The sequence below is a fragment of the Mchenga conophoros genome, linkage group LG9, assembly GCF_057382185.1.
Source record: "Mchenga conophoros isolate Kocher_MC1m ecotype Shallow Benthic linkage group LG9, M_conophoros_male_GT1.1, whole genome shotgun sequence".
NCBI classification, from domain to species: Eukaryota; Metazoa; Chordata; class Actinopteri; order Cichliformes; family Cichlidae; genus Mchenga; species Mchenga conophoros.
The window spans coordinates 29660250-29682672 of NC_140534.1; the positions used below are offsets into that span (position 1 = coordinate 29660250).

Sequence of the window (22423 nt, forward strand, 5' to 3'; positions counted from 1 at the left end):
CCTTGGCTCATGTGATTAGGTAGAGGATCATCAGGGGGTCCTTTTGTCCCTCTGTGGGGGGAAACTCCCACTAGGTTTATATCTGGGACTCTCCACCATTTGACCTTAGAACTGAAGAAGCTTCTCGGATGAGAGGTGAAACGTCTTCAAGCAACTTAAAGAAGTCCAGACGCTTTTCTTTGCAAGCTCCTTTGATGCATAAAGTTAAAAGATTAAAACTTACTGATTACGTTACTGATTACTTTTTTCAAGTAACTTTACCAACACTGGTGTGGAGCCAAGATGGCCGCCATCTGCAGAGAATCATTTGTTTCCTTTGTCATTCAAGTGGCTACATCTGTGTCTAGAAGAAGAGGAGTAAGAAGGGGTGAGCTGCCATTTGTTTTTTCCTGCTTTGCTAAACTAGAGAGGTAAGCCCATTGTTTTTCATTTGTTACTTTCAGGCAGGTCATCTGAGTTTGTGTTGATGCTTAGTTCTGTTTGTTTGTTGTTTTGGCCTTAGTTCATCCTGAGGATTTTATACTCCTGAACTTTTGAATTTGTTGAATAAAAAATACAGCATTGTTTTTTTTTTCATAGAGAAGTTGTTCCCCCAGGGTGCTTGCGTCTCAGGGAAATGGATGCCTTTTTCATGTCATGTCCAGGCCTCTTACACGGGACTTCAGTACATTAAAGAATGCTGTAAACTAAACCTATCCCCCCGATGTCAGGACATCATTTCCATTCAAGTATTTATCATTTTAGTTTATTTATTTATTATTGTTATATGTATTCTGTTCAGAAATCTTTGCTATTTATCAGGTTCAACTAATCCCAAACAGCTAAGAGAAATTTAAACAGGTGCTCAGGTTTTAGATTAAGGACGTTTTTATAAAGACATTTTATACAATAAGTCCCATATTGTCCTTTAGATAATAGTGTATCTAAAGTGCTGTAGAAGATGTGGTATTTTAGCATTTCATGATGCAGATCTTATAGTGTAAAATAAACCGGTGTTTACTGCTAAGCGGTTTTTGGTAGAAGTAAATTTTCATTTTTAAAATTTAGTAGTTACTCACTTGTCTCCTTTGCTGCGGGCAATGCCAATGAGTTTTTCGATGCCACCGGCATCACGTAGAGCTTTTGCGTTTTCCATGTTTTTGGTGATGACTTCATGCAGTGCGCAACAGATGGCAGTCACTGTGTCATCTGACATGGCCTTGCTGGGAGGGCCTGTGGTTCCAGAGGTCCCACTGCTGGTTGCATTATTGTTGCTGCTGCTGCTGCCTGGTAACCGATGGATCAAATCTCTCATTGCATATTTACCTGGAGAAAATGAAAGAAAGGAACAGGAATCCTTATTAACTTTTAATCTTCACACAGTTTTGTTCGAAGCAAGTCTGAGTGACAGTCACTGGATTTTGTGGACAACATTTTTTTTTAAGTTAATATCACATGCAACTACTTAATAGATTAAAAAAAAAAAAAAACTCCATAAAACTTCAGCTTGAGAGGGCACATTGCAAATCCTCTGATGCATACACTAATTTCAGGACTGCTGAAATTCCAATAAAAGGGGCGACTTTTGGTATTTTGGGGAAAAGGCTGGCATATTAAAAAACTGACATTCAAAGAACTGGTGAGATCGAAGCTACAGAAAGAGGGTGTAATTAAGAAGTACAGGAGATGTCAGATAGGAAGCACATGAATTATGAGAAAGTGAAACAGATGGGGATGAAAGTATTTAAAATCTAGGCTGCCAACAATACTTGTAATTTAAGCTCACCCACAGAGGTAACGTTCTTGTGCAAGTTAGCTCAAAGAGACTTGAGAAGTGATATAGCTACTTTCAGCTGCTTCCTTATTCACAAGGGGTTGCACAGCACGTATCTGCCCATGTTTGATTTGGCAGAGTCTTTACACTGGATGCCTTACTTAACACAACCCCAAAGAGATTTGTGTCTCCTACTGGAATCAAACCTTGGATCTTTTATACAACGGAGACACTCGAGAGGTGAATGAATGAAATCGTTTAAATGAGAAATGTTCGATGACGTGCATTCAAATGTCGATAATAATTCCTGAATCTTCCATTCAGAAAGTCACCGCGGAGCGAAATATTAACATGACTGTGGACAATATCACAGCCAATATCAGAGATCCAAAGTTATCAGAGCAAATACGTGATGAGGACGAGAAGCTGAGGGATTGAACAGATGAGGAGTGATTGTGCTGACTAAGGTGGTGGTGGGCATGAATCAAACATGAGCAGTAGTCAAAAAGTAGGAAACGCACTGACCATCACAAAACCCATCAGTAACGCCTGAGTCAGGCTGAACCCCTGAGACATACCCCACAGGTCATGTTTCATGTAAAGAACAATCAACGTGGACACAGGGGTGAATACTGAATAATGAACAAGATGAAATGTGGTTAATTTTTAACAAAGTCAACCATCAGAAAGACGAGGATTAGCCTTTGGCTCCACAGCACTCACAAAGAGGTGCACTTCAATCAAGTGACCATCTTCACACGGATGACTCAGTGCGTACCTCCTATATGACGTGTTTTGCTGGAAGCGACAATGCGCACCACTTTCTTTGTATACAAGGTTCGATAATGAACGGCTCCCCGACGTGACTCATGCATCCCTTTAAAATTCATAAAAGTGCATGTCTCCCACTGGTGCTGGATCAGATGAAAACAGTAAGTGCTACTGTTAGTGCGTAACTCAACTGTTGAATCATCTTCAAGTGCGCCATTACATCCTCTCTGGCAGCAGAGGAAACTCAGGCCAAAATACTCAATTTGCAATAAAGTGCTTTTGGATTTGACCAAGTGGTTTTTGTTTTGGGAAAAAAAGCTTCTAAACAACTGATTTTAAGTAAAGCTACAGTATAAAGCTACTAAATACTCAGTACTTTGTATCAGAGGTCCAGTGTTTTGCAGATCTGTGGTTCTGTTTTGAATTTATTAAATTTCACTGTAAAAAAGATGAAAAATTATAACAGCAAAGAGATTGGTTTTTTCAGTTGTGGAATTAAGTTAGAGCAAAGTCTGAACCTAACATCTTTTTCTCATCTCCCGTCTTTTCTTTATTTGCTATTTATCAAACATTTTTCCACATTACACTGAATGATTTCCCCAGACCAATGCATCACAGTGATATCCACGCAGGCCCTACAGCCTCACGGTAAATCCCTCACTCATATTATGTCTAACAAGGCGTCGAGATCTGGGAAGGATTGAAACACCAAAGCAACACGGACAAAAGAGAGATCCTAGAATAACGTAGCACAGGATATTGTAAGGGAGCAGTCACGTGCAAAAAGAGTAATGATGATTTTACACAACAAGCATTTCCGTCACACACTTCTGATTTCACAAAGGCAGCGAATGACGATGCTTAAAATACACACAGAGCTGGGTGGGTGGGGCTCAGGTGGTAGAGTTGGTTCTCTGCAGTCAGGACGTTGGTGGATTGAACCCCGGCTTCTTCTGTCCATGTATCAAAGTATCCTTGAGCAAGGCACTGAACCCTGAGACGCATCGACTGAATTGTGAGTGTGTGTCAGCTAAAAGTACTTTAGTGTGGATAAAAGTGAGTAGAAAGGCATTATATAAGCACCTGTTTATTTAATATTCTCACTCTCTTTCTCTTACACACACACACACACACACACACACACACACACGCACACACAAACACACACACAGATCCATCTGTACGCATAGAGTTGAGAGTTAATTTGCCAAGTGTTATCACAGGCCGGCAGGCTGAACCGAGGTTAAGTGGTCACTGTCTTTTGGCTGTGGAGACACAGTTAAGCTACATTCCAAGATGAAGACTCATTATTTGACTGACTTGAATCACTCAGACTAATTCTTGACTGATTTGCTTGCTGATGATTGATTAATTTGCTGGCGAATTGCTTTATTTAATGATCTGACTAAATTCTGAGTGAGTGACTCAATTATTTACTGCCTGACTGCATGACTTATTTACTCACTGTCTGACAGACAGATAATTTACTCCTTGAGTGACTGACTGTATGATAAAGTTAGTGACTAATTTATCAAGTGACTGACTGCAGGTAATAACAGTAATGACAAAATGAGAGCATATCTGAGTCTATTAATCTAAATATCTTCTGCCTATAGACAGTAGTGCTGATAAGATGCCACCAGCATGTGCCTAAATATGCTTGCATATTCTGAGCGTGCACCTGCTTGTGTGCATGTTTGCATACACAGGTGTGTTCTTCTTAGTCTCACCAAAACTGCATTCATGACCACGTGTGAGTGAGCAGATTATAAGGAATGAGAGAGGGAAAGAGGTTGTAAGAGGAAGGGTAGAAGATGGAGACAATCAGAAGTAATGTCTCAAGGACATAGAAACTCATGAAGGAAAGCAAATGTTTTTGCTTACATATTCATTGCGCTGAGACGGATGCAATGCTGAAGAATCAAACGGATGGGTCCTCGTTATTTCCAACCCTTCTAATAACAGTCTTGTTAGAGGAAGAGGCTGCATCCCGATAATCAGTAAGAGCTGAGACAGAAATCCTCCATACACACAAACACACCCAACAAACCAAGACGACACGTACGCGTACAGATAAGCATACACACCAATACGCATCTCATCTCAAACGAGACGACGCTCATTATCTGGCTTTCTGTTTGTTTGCTTCGGTTTTTGACTTCTTTATTCTGTTTTTGTAGGATTTTTCCAAGTTACCTGTTTTGGTGTGAAATATATAAGACATATTATATTTTGAATCCAATTTTTACAAGATAATGTTTTGTCTCTGGGGAGCTTTATTGTGTTTTTATCAGCTCACAGCATTTATCATAAAACAAATATTAATATTGCATGAGGAAATGAATCGCAGAGCCTAAATTAAACCAAAGCTACGCTCAGACGCCACTTTAGCCAAATACAATCTGGCCTTTTTCCTACAGAGACATATGATACCGAGAGCCTGCAAGAAGCTTATTGATGAATTATAGATTAATATAAATTAGAGGGAGTTGCTGCACTTTCCTAATGTCAGTACAAAATTCAACACATTTTATAGCTTAATCTTTTGATGTGCTCATTACCCTGCTGGAGATACCGCTTGTTAAAGCGAAGCTGGAGTTTACTTACTACTAAGTATACAATCCATCTCTCGTAAGTCTAACGTATTTAAACGAGGGATAATTAGAAATGGTTAGAAAGAGTACAGATACAAATGGGTTTAATAACTCACCATATTGTAGTACAAACAACCAGAAGCCAAACTGAATGTCAAAGCCAGAAACTTTATATAGCAATATTTCATGTAATCTCACAGTGATCATAAGTGCACGCACACGGAAGAAATAATCGAGCTGAGGAGAGGATTAAGATGGATTTTTTTTTTTACGAGTGGGTTGTGACTCATTCTATTTTAAAACCCTAATGTGGCACCTCTACATGCTAGTGTGCAATCTCCCCTCTACTCTTATATCTACTTTCTTTGTCGCTGAAATGTGAGCTAGACCCCGAACATGTCCTCAAGGAGGGAAACAAGCCCTGTGCTGATCACGGCACAGTCTAATAAACCTGTATTACACAACTCCTCCAATATAGCTATCTTCACCTGGGAGGCAGAGCTGGTAATGTATTCCTGTGCTGCATTCCCTCATGTGTCGCTAACTCCCGCTGAGCAGGGCATGCTTCATCAGGGCCATAATGGCTGATTTGATTTAAAGAGATCCAATTACCCTCAACAATGGAGCGATTTGATTGTTTACTGACAGAGAAGGGGGAGTGTTATTGAAGTAAAATTGGAGGTAATTGTCTCAGGGAGATGTGGGGAAAGATGAAACTGCCTGATTGGTTGTGGCGTCCGGCTGTCTGAGAATAAAGGATGGTTAATACACGGTTATCAGTGACTGGGTCGGGGTCCCAAAGGTGGGCTGGTGAATGCTTCCTGGTATCAGAAGCTTCTGGCAACATTGTTTTTTTTAACCTCTTCTGTGTTTTCTGAAGTTGTTGTAGGCTGAATAAAAGCTAACGACTCTATGAAAGTTTACCGCTCGAATAAACAAATCAAACATGACTTGTGACGATGATGTTTTCATAAACACGTGAATTTGATGATGGAAAATGAATACACGTTGGGAATACAGTTATATGTGCAACTAAAGAGTTGCTATGGTGCCTCGAATTATTATACAAACAGGCAGTCTAATAAAAACAGGTAACTGCAGTCTAAATAGAAAAAAAAATATAAAGGAAGCCACTATATCTGTGACAGATGTAATTCTTAGGTGCATCTGTGTGATTTGAATCAGTGTCTCAAGGGTGATTTCATCAGCAGTACATCACCTCATTGACAGGGGGTGCCAGATTCAAAGCAACAAGGTGTTGCTTTCTATTTGCAGGGGATATTTCTTTATTGAAAGCATAGAAGTGATGCGGGCAACATCCTTTGATGTCAGACAGTCAGATTTCACATTCAATATGCAGCCATACACCAAGATTACATCAATATTTAAACCCCGAAGACATCTGTAAACATTAATGCTGTCATTCTGAGATGCAAGATGATTATTGGCACAAAATATACTGATTTTCTTACTTAAATCACCAACGGAAACACACACACACACACACTCTGGTTAATGGCTTGTTTGGAAAGCACATGAACTGAAGTTTATGTCCACACAGGAGCAGAAACCGCAGTCGCACGCACCCTGCAGCCAAACGATCAAAATCTTCATTAGGCAGAAATAAATATAAATAACCTGAAAGAACTGGCTGATTTCCCCACAGCAATAGGAAGTGTATTAGGGCTGAACGATATATCGCATTTGCGATAATATCGCGACATGATCAAGTGCAATTTTCTAACCGCAAAGGCTGCGATTATACTCTGGACATGTCCAAATTCATGGGCTGCATCCTCCTGAGGCTGCATTTGTAGACCGATTACGTCACAGCGACGCGCCGAAGGCTGTCCAAATTACTACCATATCCCAGAATTCATAGCGCGGCCCAGCCAAACTCCAGTTTCCAGCAATGGCGGCCGCTACTAAGTTTTAAAATTACTCATACTAATCTTTCTGGGTCACAAAATAAACTTTTAACATATTTTCAGGCGAGAAAGTAGTTGTGTAAACATCAAATATCTGCTCGGTTTATCAAGATATCCCATATTTGCAAAAGTGCTTCGACGTTTTCAGAGGCGTCTGCTACCCACCAGCTCGACAGCTAGCCGGGAGCTCGAGGGTTACTGATGCGGCCGAGAACGGCACAACTCCCGGCACATCATTTTCAGATCACCGCGGAGTTTCGCTGCTCGGGTTAAACGTAATATATAAGTCACTTAGACAACCTAAAAATGTTATTGTTGGGCTTTTTTCAGTGTTTTGTTTGTTCGTGAGTAAATCGGTTTGGCTGAGATTAAAGTTATTAGATTAGATAAAATAAAACTTTATTAATCCCCCGGGTGGGTTCCTCCTTGGTTTCCACACAGCTGACTAAACATCAAACAGAAAACTTATTAAACAGAAGTATGAGACAGTCGAGAATTTACGCCAGTGTCTGGTTATATTTTAGATAGCAAGAAGCAGACAGCCGAGTTTATTAAACTCCACCGAGACAGCGGTGACGCTAATCAGAAGGCTAGACCGTCCAATTTCACGCCTTTAAACTTTAAAGGCGTGTTTGTGTGTGTGTTTATACAATTGCTATTATGTTTGCACTTTATGTGTAATGTTACTGACTGCAGAGATCAGTAAGATGTGTGTATTTTTTATTTATTAGTTTTATTTATTTAATATTATTTTTTAATTGAATGACTGTCTAGTAGTTCACAGATGTCGAAAAACTGAGTGTGGTAAAGCCACTGATTTTTTTTATGTATATTTCTGCAATCTGCACATTGTACTGACTTTCATTTTAATGTTTACACCAGGGTTCCTTGTCAGCACTTTATGCTCAGATGTTTGTAAGCTAAAAATAAACTATTGTGTATGTTCAAATATACTGTTGTGATTGAAGAAGTTAAATAAAAATGTCAGTCATCAATTCATGCATCACCTCATGTCATCATAACAGAGGTCTGTCTTCCAGGAAAGAACAGTTTAAAATTAATGTAATATAGTATTGGCCATACTATATGATGTATTGCTTGTCTTTGTTTAATAATACAGAAGACAAAGACCTTAAAAAATAATCGCATATCGCATCGCAATCGCAATATTGGGGCAAAAAAATCGCAATTAGATTATTTTCCATAATCGTTCAGCCCTAAAGTGTATTCCTTTTAACTTCCAAATAAATAAATAAGCTTCAGAGGAGAGTACAGACATGAAACACAGCAGGTTTAAAAGGTCAGAAATGGAGGTAAATTGGAAAGTGGCATGCTGTTGGTTCCCAGTAATAAACTATTCTGGCTTCCTGCGCTTGGTTTTTCACACCAGTTATATCTCACCCTTTTGTGTCTGTCTTTGATGTCTGCAGTTGACGCGTTTACCAGAGGTGTGGACTCGAGTCACATGACTTGGACTCGAGTCAGACTCGAGTCATTAATTTTATGACTTTAGACTTGACTTGAAAAAATGTTCTAAGACTTGTGACTTGACTTGGACTTTTACACCAATGACTTGGGACTTGAATTGGACTTGAACCGGTTTACTTGAAAAGACTTGATATTTTACCCCAAATATAAAATTTAACATGCATATTATATAGAGATTGAAAATGTGACGTCATTCACGGGTAGAACCGCAAAGGATTCTGGGAACTCGTGGCAAGCGGTACTAGCGCACGCAGGCTTTCAATTAAAATCAGTTATACAGCGATAAAAAGAAACACAAAAATGTCAAGAAGCTGTTGTATTATTAACTGCAATAGCCGGTCGCATGACAGCCACTGGAAGCCGACGGGTAAAGAGATCGGTTGTTATCGGATTACTTCGTTGAAGAGAAATTGTTCGAGCCATGTTTCCGAAGTAACAAAGACGCGACGGATGGCCTGGATCGCAGCCATTCAAAGATCAAATATAACATCCCAGAACACTCCAGCTCACAGGTTAGTCTGCTCCAAGCATTTACACGAAGGTCAGTGTTTTTTAGTAGTTAATGCGTCACTTTCATAACATAACTGGTGATATAGGTTACAAGCAAGTCTGGTGCTGAACAGAAATTGTTGCGCTATGCTCCTTTATTTATTGTGCATAAATAGTGAATTGTCCTGACACAATATTGCGTTTCGCTTCTGTTATTATGGTACATTGACAAAAACATATACTTTTATTCACAGGATAAAACAGGTTTTTTGTATCACTAATTGCCCAGTACGATTACAGCATACAGTATTATTGTCACTGCTACATTTCTGTGATGGGTACCAGAAATTATTTCCACTACTAATTAATTACCGTTGAGCTCAAAGGTCCTATTAATAAACGGTTAACGAATGTGTATTTATGACGACAATTTGTGAGACTGGTAAACTTATGATACGTACGATGGTCTTTCGTTCTACACGGTGCATTTCAAGGTCCTGCACCCATCCGTCGGTAAACTGTACCTGGGCTTGTTGCAGTGACCGGAAGTTACTAAACTTCATGAGTGTATGCACTCACTCCAAGAACCGTATGATTATAAATATGCATATAAATATGCTACGATGAGATAGCTGACTTCATCTAACTAGCAAATGTTGTCCAGGCTACGTTGGTGATACAGTTTTTTTTAATGTGTATGATATTTTTGTCATGCGATTTTAAAGCTGGTCCTACAACCGCATCCAAGAATAACATGCAGCTTATCTCAGAACTGTCGGTGAAAATTATTCTTGGAGCTAGGTTTAATTGAGCTGCATTTTAAAGAGGTGCAATTTCACAATTTGCGTATATTTTCTAAGTTCACTATTTTGTCATGTGTTGAGAAAAACACAGATTTTAAAATTACATGGTCTAATATTTACATTTAGCATATAACTGCAACATTATTTTTTCGTTTTTTTTTTTTTTTAAAGACTCGAAAGGACTTGAAATTCAAAGTTTCAGACTTGTGACTTGACTCGGACTTTTACACCAGTGACTTGAGACTCGACTCTGACTTGCCTGACATTACTTGAGACTTGACTTGAGACTTGAGGATAAAGACTTGAGACTTACTTGAGACTTGCAAAACAATGACTTGGTCCCACCTCTGGCGTTTACAGTTTAAATTGTAGAAGAAGAAGAGCATAAGACACGGAAAGCGTTAGACGAGGATAAAGGGAGGAGAGGCAGGGATGTGCGAGGAACCTGTGGCTTTATAACAGGCATTCTGCACACATATAGAAAAATGCTTGCTTGGAGAGACATATAAGACGCACACTCTCCGACATAAACACACTAACACTTACTGAGATCAAAGAATTTCTTTACTTTATTTGGTAGCTAAAGCTCTGCTATAATCTTAGTGATGAACACTGGGAGGTCTCTTCAGAGACATTTTCACGAAGAAAAGCATGAGAGCTTTGAATATGTCTTAAAAAATACAGAACTGAAGGGTGTTTGTGCACCTCCAAAGATCATGAACCAGATCCTGGAGTAATAAGTTTAAGGCCCTGAAAATCTGCTAATCATCAAACAGTGTTTTCTTTCCCTCTCTTCTATTTGTTGCTTTCCATTTCTATTTCTCTTCTTGACATGCTCCCAGTCTGGCAGAGGACAAAGAATGCCAGTGTGCTGATAAAAGACATGCCAGACCCTCGAACACGAGAGATTCATCCCGAAGGCGACGGAGAAATTTCATAAAGTGCTGCTGCAACAGGGACAGTGTGTGTCAACTTTGTGTGAGTCAGTGTACATGTCCGCACTGTCTTTCAGCCTGCTTTCTTTGCAAAGTTGTTTGTGCTTACCATTGTGCAGTCTGTTGACAGCAGGGATGGAAAAATATGTAAAAATTGGCGTGGGAGAGGAAAACACAAAATGGACATTCTGTGGTGATCTAAAAATATTTTCTTTGGCTGGGAATGCGCAAAGTGGAAGGAAGCATGTAATGTAATTTCCCCTCCCTGCTCGGTGCAATCAGCCAGCCTACAACGACGTCGGTGTCCCGGAACAAAATGTTTAGATTTAAGGTTTAAACCGGGTGAGTTGTCAGTTGTCAACACCTTTCCCCTTTTTTTTTTCTCCTGAAGCTGACCTCGAGCGAATACACACTGACGCCTACACGCACACTTGCAATCGTGCAATTAGTGACATCCCTGTGGCGCACTACATTGGTTTCCACAGTAACACTCCCCAGCACTGATGTCATCAACGCGAGACACAAAGAGCAGGAGACTGCAATAGAGGGAAGGTGAGGCGTTATGAGCTCATGTCTGAAACTACACTGAGAGAAGACGAGGGAGGAGGAGGAGAAGGTGTGGGAGTGGGATAAATGAACGAGAGGTGAAAATTGGAGAAGAAGAGAGGGAAAGGAAAAGTGTGAGATGGAGAAAAGGGCGTGTAATATTCATATTAAAGAGAGGAAGGTGGCGATGTATAGTGAAAACGAATGGATGATGGCTTAAGCCATCAAGACGTGTGGTTAGAGAAGAGAGGACTAAGAAACAGGAAGAGAAGTGGAGGAAGTAGACTGTTACTCCACTTTTACAATTTCCATCCAGTGTTATCTTTTATGATGGCAAGCTGCTCTCATTTTTATTATAAATTAATAGCACTGATTTTATTACTGTAATCAGTGTAAAGTACAATTTGTCTTCTGTAAACAGTAAGAAGTCAGAAAGATGATCGCCTTATCCCTATTCTGAGGGTGTTTTTATTTGACGTGATTCCAGACATGCTCTCTTTACATTCAGCCACGAGGAATATCAGTGCGAAACTGGCCTGTGTCTGCATAATGTTACCACTGAATCAGGCTGATTACAGCCAGGGTGTTTGAAAAGGGTTAAACAAGACAACAAGAGAACATCCTGATAAGCTGAGGTGTGCACCTCAACAAGCACCCGCTGATTCATGTGAGAGAGGCGCTTTGGAGCCACTTTCAAGTGGAGAGCTTAGTTTGATGTTACTCTATTACTCAATTACTCTAGACCAGATGCAGAAAGGAAGCCAACAAATCTGGTATTCACGCGCTGACTGGATAGATTTTCATGCCTTTTTGTACTCTCTGCTTGGAGCGAGTTTTTTGTGCCATATGTGCACATCATGTCCATCACTATAAAGAATTCTTAAAAGTCTCAATGCTTTTACGAAAAACTAAGAGAATAATTTGTTTAATAAGTAAAACAGTTTCACAGAAGTCCCATATTTTTTAAAAATCTCACACTGCAGATGGGATTTGTGTTTGGAATCAAATCGAATTGAAACCCTCACGCCGAAACTTGATTACAGGTTGCAGTTGAGGCCGCTCACTTTGTGCAACGGCATTCATTTATAAAATTTCTTAAACACATGTTTGCATTCATTGCATTTACATGAAATGCTAACCTTTGAATGTGGTTACAAGCATTGCCTGTGTGTTTAAATGGTTGGTGTATTTGGAGAAAATACAGTGTCTTTTTGGCATTCAAGAGCTGTCTCCAATTCATGTGTGTCAAATTACCATCTGTAAGTAAATGGGGAGGAATTGCACTGACAGACAGTGTAGCAGTGAATGGGCCTCATTTATTGCTACACAGGCGTACAGTACATTATGCAAATCAAAAACTATGAAGGAGGTGAAATCAGGAGAGACAAAAACGTTGACAGATGAGAAGAATGATTCTCTGCGACATCAATATGCTACTAAATCACATTACAGGGGGATTGGAATATAAGCATACATATGCAGTTAGGTCTTAGCTATCACTGCTCTCTATTTTTTTCCCTCTTGTTTCATTTTCCCCCGCTCTCTGCTCGGTCTCTTTAGCCTGACTTGGCCCCTCTTTGCGTTTTTCTTCAAACCTTCTCGATTCTTGCTCCTTCCCTCTCGCTTGTCTTGCTCTTATCCAATCACAGAGCTTTCCAGAGGACTTGACACTGAGGTTATTGTATGCGAAAGATGATTCTCTCTCCGCTGGCACTGCTGAGCTCTCACGCAAACTACCACTCCCCCATGGTGATGCTGCCAAACTTACCGGCACTAACAGGTTATGACACACGAGTTCTATAAGCCGAAGATTTGGCTTTTGCTTTTAGAAAGAGGTGATTTTCTCTAGATTAGCCATGCAAAATGATATTATAATTGGCTGGAACTTTGATCTTACAAAGACAGAACAAACTGCGCTTTGAAATCACTTTGTCGCTTCAGGTTAAACTGTTGTTTTACTGAAGTATGTGGTGTAAAGTAAAAAAGGTGTCTGAATCAGAGGTTAGAGTCACTAGTGAATAAAGTTTTTGAACACTGGCCAAATGGGGCTTGTCTCAGGAGTGCCTGGCCTCTGCCTCCTCTCTGTCAACATGTATCAACTTACACCTTGCCAAGAGCAAAGGCTCAACCCTCACTATTCCCTCTCCTGTTTCACTTGCTCGCTCTCAATCTTCTCTGCTTTTAGGAAACTTTTTTGTCAGTGGGTGCCACTGACACTGACTATCTTTCTACTTTACTTGTTAAGAAGAAGACATTCGTCTTTTAACGGCTAACGATTATGAAATGACTTCTGTGATTTAAGATAGCTGACCTGAGTCAGCATACCATCACTCTAAATGTCTGTAAAGGTTCTCAGTCATCCAGGTCATCGTAGTCAAAGGAGCTTGCAAAGAAAAGCGTCTGGACTTCTTGAAGTTGCTTGAAGACGTTTCACCTCTCATCCGAGAAGCTTCTTCAGTTCTAAGGTCAAATGGTGGGGAGTCCCAGATATAAACCTAGTGGGAGTAACCCCCCACAGAGGGACAAAGGACCCCCTGATGATCCTCTACCTAATCACATGAGTCAAGGTGTGAAAATGGGTGTGGGAGGTGGCTCTTCTATGTTGTGCCATGCGCTTGTGAAGTGGCTGTTTGGTCTCTCCAATGTAGAGGTCTGGGCATTCCTCGCTGCACTGTACAGCATACACCACATTGTTAAGTCTGTGTTTTGGCGTTTTGTCTTTCGGGTGAACCAGTTTCTGTCTGAGCGTGTTGCTGGGTCTGAAATGCACCGGGATGTCATGCTTGGAGAAAACTCTCCTGAGTTTCTCTGATACACCGGCTACATAGGGGATGACAATGTTGTTGCGTCTGTCCTTATCCTCCCTCGCTGGTGTCTGGTCTTCTTTTCTGTGCCTCTTTGCTGACTTTATGAACGCCCATTTAGGATAGCCGCACGTTTTGAGTGCTTCCTTTACATGTGTGTGTTCCTTCTTTTTTCCTTCAGGCTTAGAGGGAACACGTTCTGCCCGGTGGTGTAGGGTCCTAATTACTCCAAGTTTGTGTTCCAAAGGGTGATGGGAGTCAAAGAGGAGGTACTGGTCCGTGTGTGTGGGCTTCCGGTAAACTTCGATGTTGAGGTTGCCGTTCTCTTCAATGTGCACGGCGCAGTCCAGGAAAGGCAAACAGTTGTCCTTTGTGTCTTCCCTGGTGAACTTGATGTTTTTATCCACAGCGTTAATGTGCGCAGTGAAGGATTCCACTTCTTGTGTCTTGATTTTGACCCAGGTGTCGTCTACATATCTGTACCAGTGGCTGGGTACTCTCCCTTTGAAAGAGCCAAGAGCCTTTCTTTCCACTTCCTCCATGTAAAGGTTGGCTACAATAGGTGACACGGGGCAGCCCATGGCACAGCCATGTTTTTGTCTGTAAAAGCCTTCGTTGTACTTGAAATATGTAGTGGTGAGGCAGAGGTCTAACAGTGTGCAGATCTGATCGGGTGTGAAGTTGGTCCTGTCCTCCAAGGAGCTGTCTTCTTGTAGTCGTTTTCTGACAGTCTCCACGGCCTCCGTGGTGGGTATGCAAGTGAAAAGAGAGACTACATCAAAGGACACCATGGTTTCATCTGGATCCAGGGTAAGTTTCTGGACCTTGTCGGTGAAGTCGGTGGAGCTCTTGATGTGGTGTGGGGTGTTCCCCACGAGAGGCGCCAGGATGGTAGCAAGGTGTTTAGCAATGTTGTAAGTGGCTGAGTTTATGCTACTGACTATGGGTCTGAGTGGGACAGCTTCCTTGTGGATCTTAGGAAGTCCATAGATGCAGGGTATGGCATCCCCTGGGTAAAGGCGGTGATATGTAAGGCGGTCAATAATTTTGTCCTTTTCAAAGTCTTGAAGGCAAGCTATAACTATCACTCTAAATGTAATAAATGTAGTAATTCATTTAAAAAATCCCTGAGAAGGTGTCTGCTGTGTCTGACAGTCCCACTGAGAATCTGCATCCCTCCCTGCAGCTTTATGTAGTTTGTAGCACAATATTTCCCGTATTTCCAATATTTTCAGTCTATAAACTGCAGCAGCGTCTTCTTAAGTCCTCTTGTTTGACTTTATTTTGTATTTTTTTGTTCTCATGCATCTGTCAGATGCGTAAGATTTCTATTGTCATTGTCGTGGTCTCTGATCCTGGGTGTGTTTGGACTCTAAATTCTGGCTCTGTTTTGGTTGTAATCTGAGTTTTGATGTTTTGAGTCTTTGATTTAGAGCCTCTGGGTCTCTTCTTTTCTTAATATGCCTTCGAGTTTAGTTTAACTTTTGTATCTTTGTATTCTGGGTTATGTGGCGATGGTTTAGGTTCATAATTTTTATGGACAGGATTTCTAGGCGCAGCCAAGTGGCGGAGGGCTTTCGCTTTGGTGGCCTCAGAATCTCATCTCTGATTTTTGCGGATGATGTGGTTCTGTTGGCTTCATCGGGTGAGGGCCTCCAGCTCGCACTGGAGCGGTTCGCAGCCGAGTGTAACGCAGCGGGAATGAGGATCAGCACCTCCAAATCTGAGGCCATGGTTCTCAGCCGGAAAAGGGTGGAGTGCCCACTCCGGGTCGGGGATGAGTTCCTGCCCCAAGTGGAGGAGTTCAAGTATCTCGGGGTCTTGTTCGCGAGTGATGGGAGAAGGGAGCCGGAGATCGACAGACGGATTGGGGCTGCGGCTGCAGTAATGCGGACGCTGCACCGGTCAGTCGTGGTGAAGAGGGAGCTGAGCGTAAAAGCGAAGCTCTCAATTTACCGGTCGATCTACGTCCCTACCCTCACCTATGGCCACGAGCTGTGGGTAGTGACCGAAAGAACGAGATCGCGGATACAAGCGGCGGAAATGAGCTTCCTCCGAAGGGTGGCTGGCCTCTCCCTTAGAGATAGGGTGAGAAGTTCGGCCATCCGGGAGGGGCTTAGAGTAGAGCAGCTGCTGCTCCACATCGAAAGGAGCCAGCTGAGGTGGTTCGGGCATCTGGCAAGGATGCCCCCTGGGCGCCTCCTGGGCGAGGTGTTCCAGGCATGTCCCACCGGGAGGAGGCCCCGGGGCAGACCCAGGACACGCTGGAGAGATTATATCTCTCGGCTGGCCTGGGAACGCCTTGGTATTCCCCCGGACAAGCTGGAGGAGGTGGCTGGGGAGAGGGAGGTCTGGACCTCTTTGCTTAGGCTGCTACCCCCGCGACCCGACCTCGGATAAGCGGATGAAGATGGATGGATGGATGGATGGTTTATTTTGATTCCTGGAGTTTTGGTTTGGGCAGCACTGTTATCACTGTTCCCTCACAGCAAGGAGGTCCTGGGTTTGAATTCATCATCCACTCAGGGCCTTTCTGTGTGTAATTTTGCATCCGTGTCTCTGTGGGTTCTCTCCGGATACTCTGGCTTCCACAGTCCAAAGACATGCAGTTAGGGGTGGTAGGTCAATTGGTGATTTTAAATTGCCAATGACAGGCTGGCGACTGGTCCAGGGTGTGTACTCCAGCATGCTTGAAGCTTAGACCTGACACCCATTAAAACATTTTGTTAAAGTATTCAACAAAAAATTAAGGTTTAATTTATTTGCACTCTATTTTATACTTTGTATTTTTAATTGGGTTACAGTGTTGAACTGTTGTCTGAGAGCAAGTGGGTCCTGGGTTCAAATTCACTGGCTGGATGTGGCCTTTCTGTTTGCATGTTCTCCCTGCCTGTAGTGGTACCCCAGCCTCTTCACACAGTCCAAAACATGCGTGTTAGGGTAACTGTTGATCCTAAATTGGAGTGAAGGTGTGAATGTGAGCGTCAGAGGTTGTCCATCCCTCTCTGTTAGCCCTGCAATAAATAGACTGATGACTTGTCCCGGGTGTAACCTGCCTCTTGCCCTATGACAGCTGGGGCAGGCTCCATCCCCCAGCGACGCTGGATAAGCCGATGGAAATGGATAGCTAGTGTCTGGAATTACTGCTATAGGTGGAGAGCAACAAAAAAGGCTGAAAAAAGAGCGACATGCAAAGGCCTTGGATTGTTTTTCACAGGGATACAAATTAATGTAGCTGTAAGGTCACTGCTATCCAATTCCCTAATGATACATTTGTAGGTGTATTGAATAAACAACAGCAACAAAATAAAACAAAAATCATTCAAACCCATTCAGATGTCTCTATGCTAAGGCTTCAATTATCTGTAATCCCCCGTTGTGTGCCAGCCAGACCGTCACAGTAGGGGGCGTATTGAGCTTTGCCGGTGGCATTCCCCATTGTTCTAACAACACTCTGCAAAACCACAGAGGCAAGCGAAGAGACCCCTCATCTGAAACTGAGGGTAGCGGGGTTGCTATAGGAACCACCGAGCCCATTAGGAAGCTAAGATTACCCAAGATAGTAGAGGAGGAGAAGTGATATCAAACAAATGCATTTATATGCTTTTATGTTCACGCGTGGCGTGGCGTGGCGCACGCACGCACGCACGCACGCACACACACACACACACACACACACACACACACACACACACACAATAGTGTCTTAATGCGTCAGGTTAAGAAGTGATCTCTACTACCTAGATGTGTTGATGCTACCAGATTGACTGAGGCTCACTCATTACCACTGTGTACTTTTCAAAGCCAAAAGCAAGCCTTTGATCTGCTTGTCTCTTCTGCTCTCTCCCTCTCTTCAGCCCATCTCTTTCAAATACATATCAACTACCCCTTTATTTTACTGCACTTTATTTCTTAGTCTAATTTTCTCACACCAACAAACACACCTTCGCTTCAGTTAAATAACTATTTTAATCATTTAGAAAAAAACTGCAATTTTGCTCTCCGACTTACATAGCAGAACAAGCCAACCTCTTATATGTTTTATATGGTAAATGGTAAATGGCCTGCATTTGTATAGCGCTTTTCTAGTCCATAGGACCCCAAAGCGCTTTACACTACATTCAGTCATTCACCCATTCACGCACACATTCACACACTGGCGATAGCAAGCTACATTGTAGCCACAGCTGCCCTGGGGCGCGCTGACAGAGGCGAGGCTGCCGGACACAGGCGCCACCGGGCCCTCTGACCACCACCAGTAGGCAAACACGGGGTTAGTATATGATCTCCGTAGGCAGGACACTTCCAAACATGATGCGCTTATTAAGCGACAGTTGAAAAGTTCAAATTTTCGCTCATTATACACACTTAATTGCAAATTTAATTTTCATCATTAACTACACAAGGTGAGCCAGAACAGACCAGAATATCATTTGAGATTAAATTAATGACATGCATCCAACGTTTGTAAGATTAAAAAAACCAGTGACAAATTCATTGGTGCCTCACCACACCCCTTGGATAAGTTTTTATCAGTACTCACCAATGAGCTCCTTGTTCCTGATGTCCAAAGCCATATTTCTGAGAGCAGTGGCGACAGCGCACACGACTTTGTCATTGTCTATCCTCAATAATTCCACTAGGATGGGAAGGCCTTTCTCCTTACGGACAGCAGCACGGATGTACACTGACCACTGACAAGAAAACACAAGTGGAAAGAGTTAGTGTTAACAGTGTTCACAGTGTTAACGTCCAACGACCATAAAGAAGGAGTATATTTACATTTAATCTTGCACAGGAGGATTTTAAATAAAAGTTAAACAGAAGAACACCAACAAAATAACAATTAATTAGTACCATGTTAAAAAAACAACAAAAAAAGAGACTGCAATGTGAAATTAGGATAACAGTGTTTTGCTTAATAAAATTGTCATGGGTGCTTTATATGAAATTGTTTACACCCCATAGATTTCCTTTGAGTAAAGTGGTTAGTGTAGGAAAAAAAAGGAAAGAGGCAGAAAGAGCTCAGTGGTCAAATGGGAGATGTTATATTCAGCAACTGACGCATTACGCTGTGTCACAAGTAATACACTGTGAGAGGGAGAATTATATGAACCAACCAGAGGAGTTTTAAGCCTGGAGACCTCTCTATCTTCCCTCAACAACTATCAAGGTACCCTCAAATGGGCCACTCAACCCTGAACAGCTCAAATGCATCTGCCTTATGGGTCAATTGCAGACAATTGGGGAGGTACTGAAATGCCCAAGAATCGGTAGAAGTGGTTGAAGTGTGAGGCTGAAAGTTTCTGTCACTTTTATAATTGATCTTTCCACAGCATGTAAAGGTTAAAACACAGTTCTGTTTACAAACGGTGTTTCTTCATATGATCATTTTAGGAAATATTTTACCCTTGGATTGAAATGATCTTTGGTAAGACTTACGTGGGCAGAGTTTAGTGTGCCAACACTAATTCTTCACAAACTGATAGCAGCTCTAATTTAATTATAAGAATACTGACAATGAAGTTAAAAACACAACAGGAGAAAACAGAACAATACATGCATGTAAACACACACACACACACACACACACACACACACACACACACACACACACACACACACACACACGTTCATACAGTTAGGCTCTTGTAAAATAAACGCAACACAAAAAGTTATGAAAATTTGTGTTTGGTTGATTATTTCTTTGTTCTAAGAGTGCTTCTTGGCAATAAGTCTTACACTGTTGGAAAGCTTGTTTATTCTCCCTTAAATGGTGCCACATTTGTAAGAAAAATGCATTTGTGGGTTGAGCAGTAGAGTTGAGCGTGTGGGTTTCCTGTATTGAATGATTAAAGGATGAATAAACACGACACATTGGAAATTTAATAATGTATTCACTTAACAACAGACTAGCACGTGGAAGAACCACACAGAGCCATAACAGCCTTGCACCTCAAACTCATGCTGGTCACCAGTTTGGTTACACACTATTGTGGGATGGCCTCCCATTCTTCAAACAGCATTTGTTGCAAGTCATCCAGCGTGGCTGTGTTGGTCACTCTGGCATGAACGGTGAGCAAAAGCTGATCACATGAGTATTCAGTGGGGTTGAGGTCAGGACTGGAGGCAGGCCATTCCTTCATCTCCACTCCCAAATTCTGGAGGTAGTCTCTTATAAACCACACTCTGTGGGGGCGATCGTCGAGGGTATTCTTGGAAGAGTTCAGTCCCAGACTGCAGCGATATCTTCTCTGCACTTTGACCCTACAATCCAACTGTTGTAGGAAGAATCCTGACTGATCACTGAACATAAAATTCACCCACATGTTCAGGTGTTAGCAACATGCACTGATGTCAGCACATGTTCCCTAAACCAGTGCAATGAAGGGCAGTCATTGCAGGCCTTCTGGCAACCCTATGAGACCAGAGATTGGCAGTGTGCAGTCTGTTCCAGATAGTCTGGGTAGAGAGCTGTCAACCAAATGGTCCTGAGAGACAAGACTACAAATCTGTAGAAGACTGCTTATGTGCTGACGGGGTGAGGAAACAGTCTTCTTGTGGTGTTCTTTTCTTGAGACACCAACTTCACGGCCTGTCTCCAAAATTCCCTGTTATATGGAACTTGGCCTAACTTGAAGATGGCGCTAGGCCTCACTTGAAGCTGCCCTATGGCACAGGTCCCATCCAGATCAGTCAAATGTGGAGTGCTTAGAGCAGACACCAACTGACCGCTGTAGCAGTGTCCTTGTTCACAGGTGCTGACAATCAGGCACCTGTTTGTCAGCACCTGGGTACCACAAGCTCAAAACAAAGAGTCAATAACATCAACTCGGATTTTCAACCGGATTTTCCTTACAAAGTGGCACCATATAAGGGGAAATACACTGGCTTTCCAATAGTATAAGATTTATTGCCAAGAAGCATTGTTACAACAAAGAAAAATCTACCAAATTCAAGTTTCCTTACTTTTTGTTCTGAGTTTCAAACGTGTGATTCCCTTAAGACAACCCACCCCCATCATTTCCTTCTCCTCCTCCACCCTTGATTATTCTAGAGACCCCCTCTTCTATACCTGTCATGCTCCGACTGTCTGTCTACTCTACTGTCGATGGAAATACCAATTCAAAATGAGTTACAAACACATCCCATACACATCTACAGGTCCACTGAAGCATACTCTCACAGTGTCTCCCCTGTCTGTCACTCCCTCTTGAGTTCATATTTTCATAAACTGCATTTTTTGGATCAAATAAATACTTCCATTAAGTTTCTCACATAGTCTATTTATGACCAACAATGTCTGGCGCAGTTTTTATTTTTATTTTTATTTTATTTTATTAAGGTCAAGCTAAGATTATACCCACACACTTTCTGCCTTTTACCCTTATATAAACCTCCCTCAAGGCTACAGCTGCCCCCACCAGTGCTCTCCAATATGACATGACTCATACATTATTACCATTTAGCTGCCTCCGTTGGTTGCCTGTTGTTGAACCCTGGCTCTACTCCCTGTGTGTACAGGTTTGGAGCATTTACATTATTAAAGTAATTACATTCCTACTGAGCAACGTGCAATACTGCATTACATAGAAGACATAAAAACACGAGACCGAACTCAAAATATTTTAAAGTCAGCAGGATGCTGCAGTGAGCAAAAAGATTATTAATTCAAAAGAAAATTACCTTTTTTTTAACCTATGTGGTTATGGAGGCAGAAGACTTTTCATAGGTTTTGCTGCATTTGACTGTGTACAATGAAGCTCTTGGCACCAGGCATGCATATTCACACAGTTTACTTGCACACGTTCAGCTTATACATGCATACTTAAGTATTTTGACCAACATATAATGTGAATGTGCACATTTATCTATGTTTTTTCAGAGCACAAGACCTGTGTACAATTAGTAAAGTGTGTCTCTGCATTCACTGCACAGCCACTGTGTGTTAGGACAAGCTAAACACATCTGCACTTGCAGTTGTATACTCATCTGTGGTTGTATAATTCGACAATTTATATTTGACAAATATAATATAACAAGGCAAACAATTTTGAAAAGCATCTCAAATCTAGCATTACCTTCCAGCTGCCTGCAGCCAGGTTCTGCAGAGCCCCAGCTGCACCCTCTAGAGTGTCAGGATTGGAGCATTCAGACAGCAGGGTGAGGTAGGGCTTGACGATGGTGGGGTGCCACAGCATCTGAACTCCTTTGGGGGGCTCCGCCGTGTCGGGAAAGGGGCCCACGCCATCCCACTGTGAGAGATGAGACAGAGTGAAATAGCTTTTTTTATGTTCATTTATATTCATGAA

At 41.9% G+C, this 22423-nt stretch overlaps 1 protein-coding gene across 4 annotated transcripts in view; it reads right to left on the reverse strand.

Annotated features, from left to right (window-relative positions):
* The window catches only part of ctnnd2a (catenin (cadherin-associated protein), delta 2a), a 268465-nt gene that overhangs the window by 25144 nt on the left and 220898 nt on the right, over positions 1-22423 (reverse strand). For all 4 annotated transcript variants that reach the window (XM_085287437.1, XM_085287438.1, XM_085287435.1 and 1 more), the window contains 3 exons: positions 22193-22366; positions 18655-18805; positions 1059-1305 (listed from right to left, as the gene is read on the reverse strand). In XM_085287437.1, the coding sequence (XP_085143563.1) occupies positions 1059-1305; positions 18655-18805; positions 22193-22366 (572 nt within the window). The remainder of the gene's footprint in view (positions 1-1058; positions 1306-18654; positions 18806-22192; positions 22367-22423) is intronic.